Source organism: Amphimedon queenslandica, unplaced genomic scaffold, assembly GCF_000090795.2.
Source record: "Amphimedon queenslandica unplaced genomic scaffold, v1.1 AMPQUscaffold_11991, whole genome shotgun sequence".
Lineage (NCBI taxonomy): Eukaryota > Metazoa > Porifera > Demospongiae > Haplosclerida > Niphatidae > Amphimedon > Amphimedon queenslandica.
Genome location: NW_003547770.1, coordinates 5,074 through 8,814, shown reverse-complemented (window position 1 = coordinate 8,814; position 3,741 = coordinate 5,074). Strand labels below are relative to the sequence as shown.

At 33.6% G+C, this 3,741-nt stretch overlaps 1 protein-coding gene across 1 annotated transcript; it reads right to left on the bottom strand.

The window, feature by feature from the left end:
- Positions 1-1,623: 1,623 nt before the first annotated feature.
- LOC109588590 (uncharacterized) lies at positions 1,624-3,662 on the bottom strand. Its single transcript, XM_020004736.1, has 6 exons — positions 3,393-3,662; positions 2,414-2,533; positions 2,326-2,367; positions 2,223-2,255; positions 2,101-2,145; positions 1,624-1,809 (listed from the first exon to the last, which is right to left on the bottom strand). Exons 1-6 carry the CDS (start codon positions 3,504-3,506, stop codon positions 1,744-1,746), a joined length of 420 nt encoding a protein of 139 aa, XP_019860295.1. The 5' UTR covers positions 3,507-3,662; the 3' UTR covers positions 1,624-1,743.
- Between the last annotated feature and the right edge of the window lie 79 nt (positions 3,663-3,741).

The following is a 3,741-nucleotide window of genomic DNA, read 5'->3' as shown; positions in this document are numbered from 1 at the left end:
GAAAAGCAGTCAATCAAAAAGCTGTAGAATTATCTGACTCCTCTGTTCTGAAGGAAATTAAGGAGAAAGAACAGGCTCAGGCTGATGCAAAGATAATAAGAGAAGAAAACAAATTGGAGAGAATGAAGAAGGCAAAGGAGCGACAAGAAGAAAAGGAGAGAAAGAAGCAAGAAAGAGAAAGAAAAGCGATAGAAAGGCAGAAGAAGAAAGAAGAGAAAGAAAGGATTTCAAAAGAAAGGAAAGCTAAGAAGCAGAAAGGCAAATGTACTTTGCCAAGCCCACTAGATACTGCAGTTGGATTGGGGTTTTTATTTGATGAACTAGATATCACGGATGATGGAAAATGTAATAACTGTGAGCTAGCATTTAATGAAGAAGATGAAGAGAGGTTTTGGGTATGTTGTGATAGTTGTGACAATTGGTACTGTTTTGCTTGTCATAAATTTACTACTAAAGAGAGTGTACCAAATGAATTTTATTGTATGAAATGTACATAATGTTTTTAAAATGATGTTAAAATATTTCTGATATTAAATAAAATTATAGTTAGGCAATATAATGTAATTTTATTTGGTGACTCATAACTCATGGCTGTCCCATAATGCACCAAAACTGGTCATTCACGTATCCACTGCTGTAGGAATGGAATGGTTGGTGTAATAAGGAATTCAATCACAACATTACATGAAAAATGTATCAATAGTCTTCTGTGCAAAAAATGAGCCAAAAATGTAAAGCAGCTTGTAAGTTACAGATGATTAAAAGTATGTGTCTCATAATAGCCCCGCCTACTCTAATTATAAGTTAGCAAATTAATTTTCCCAAATAGCTAGAGTCTAGACTATTCTAAATTTCTAAATACATGCACTCAAGTATAGGCTAACACAATCAGTGACAATCTCACCTTTCGTCCTTTTCTTTTTTGTCTCTATAAGACAAAAAAGAAAAGGACGAAAGGTGATATTGTGAAAAGATAGTCACAATCAGTCTTTCATGATACACCAGTCATTTCAGCATACAGCTAGCACATTTAATTATTAACCATTATTAATCACATCATCATTAACCTATAATTAAATGAGTGTGATCAATTACATTCAGTGTTTATACGTGTACATAATTCTAATTTCGCAAATCTCAACAAAATCATGAAATCTGCTGTGAAAGTTAAGTTCCCAAAAAGTTTCTGGCTAGAGGTTATAATGAAGTTATTTCTCCCATATCAGCATACTGACACTTGGCCAAAATAACAGTAAGCTAATTAGTTCTTCATTAGTCCTTGTTCAACAAGGGGTAGGAGGTAATGGAGCCTGCATATGAAAGGGAAATGAAATAATGATGAAGGAGTAGTGCACTTATAAGTTAGTGTTGTTCCAATGGGTACAGTAAAAGTATCATTAGGACATACTCCAGTTAGTGATACACCTGATCTTGATACTGTTGAACTGAATAAAAACAAGATTGAGAGAGAGTGACAAAACTCTGAGCAGAAGCATCTTCCACATTATTTCCACCCTAAGTGGACAGACCTCAACCATTGGCATTGTCCCATGGGACCCACGCAGCCCAATAATGTTGGTAGACCACGTAAAATCGTTGAATTTCTTAGTTATAGTAATAATATATGCTTGAAACCTTATTTTGATCAATCCACAAAATTTTAAACACAAAGCTATATACAGTATGTTATTGTAAGATAAAAGAGAAGAATGAAGGAAAAGATGACAGTCGAGTCTCTCAATCTCATGATACACTAGTCACGTCAGCATATATGACATCATCATTAATTACAATGGGTGGAGCTATAACCTATAATTTATACATAAAGATATTAGAGTAAAGTCTATTTATATAATTAATAGTGTAAAGCATAAATATAGCACAAGGGAATAACTCAATTGGGTTCAGTGCAAGCTCAGAAACACAGTCAACTTTATGCATTATCATCATTATCATGTTTTGATGATTACTGCAAATAAAGCATTCATTTAATATTGATATAATTGCAAAAGAAAATAATGACTTGTTGTTTATTAATTTGTACATTAGCAGTACATTGTATACTAATAAAGTGAATGAAACAAAATAATTATTATTTACTTTATTTTTTCTTATTTCTCCCATATCAGCATACTGATGTTTTGCCTATTAAAATAACATAATAATAATAATAATAATAATAATAATAATAATAATAATAAAGCTAATCAGTTCTTCATTACCTCTTCTTCAACAGGAGTAGGAGGTAATGGAACCTGAAAGGGAAATTAAGAGACGAAATAAAAAGAGGAATGAGAGGAAAGTGTTATTTTATTTATTTCTTACGCTTGGGCTACGAATTTCCGATTTTCTTTTACTAATAGTACTCTAAAGCGGGCATGGTTAATCAAAGTTTAAACAATACAAATAATACCTTTCTATTGTTAGCTGGTATTTCAGTATATCCAGGCATATCCACAAGACCAGAGTCCATTGCTGGCTGAGAGTCAAACCGCTGAGGAGTAATAGAGCAACGAGACCTTATGGGAGTGGCCTAGAGAGAAGAGTCACAAGTCATGTGACAGTATAAACTGGCTCATTTTCATAGTAAAATCTTCACAATCTTTTTTTCAATGCATCCTCCAATTGCAAAAATTTAGTATTAATTATTTATTAGTGTTTGTGTGACAATTACATTTTAACACAAAAATAATGATATATATATCATGTGACCAGGGTTTCCGATAAAGTATGCTTGAACAGCAGGCTTCATGAGCTGAAAAGTGTTACAAGTTTAAAATCCAGTTTTAATTGAAATGAGCTCAAACTACATGTAGATATACAACACCAGAACATGTATATGTATCAGGAAAAATTATTAAAATGCAGAATTCTCTACAAGCCAATTTTGATGAAATTTGGCCAACGACCCTGTACTATAGTACAGGGACTTTTGTCCAATTTTTGAGTAACTTTTAAAATTCATAAAAAATTCAATTTTCATTAGAATTAGCTCAAACTTGATATGCAGCATAAAAACATGTATATGTATTAGAAAAAATTATAAAAATGCAGAATTTTCTCCTAGTCATTTTTGACAAAAATTGGCCAACGCCCTGTACTATAGTACAGGGACTTTTGTCCAATTTTTGAGTAACTTTAAAAATTCGTAAAAAATTCAATTTTCATTAGAATTAGCTCAAACTTGATATGCAACATAAGAACATGTATATGCATCAGAAAAAATTATAAAAATGCAGAATTTTCTCCTAGTCATTTTTGACAATATACCATGGATCAGGACTTTCTACAAAGCTCTACTGAACAATGTACACAGTACACCATCATGAGACGGTAAGAACCTGAGCACTATATTATGGGAAACCCTACCATGTGACCAACATGTGTGTTACCTGAGCTGAGTCAAGTGGTTCTGAGTACAATGAATTCAGATGAGATGGTGATTTTGATCTTGAGCGACTGCCAGGAGTAGAAGGAGGCATTAGAGTCCCTGGTTCCTGATACATCGGGTCAGGAGATGCAATAGAACCTAAATGAAGTGCAACAGCATCAGGCTGCTCATAAGTATTGCTAGACTCTAGAGCACCAAGCTTGTCATATATATTGTTATTATTCTTATTGGAGTGAGCTTCAGTAGGGGACTGGGAACCTGGATTACCAGGGGACTAAAGGGGGGGAGAGAAAGAGAGAGAGAGAGAGAGAGAGAGAGAGAGAGAGAGAGAGAGAGAGAGAGAGAGAGAG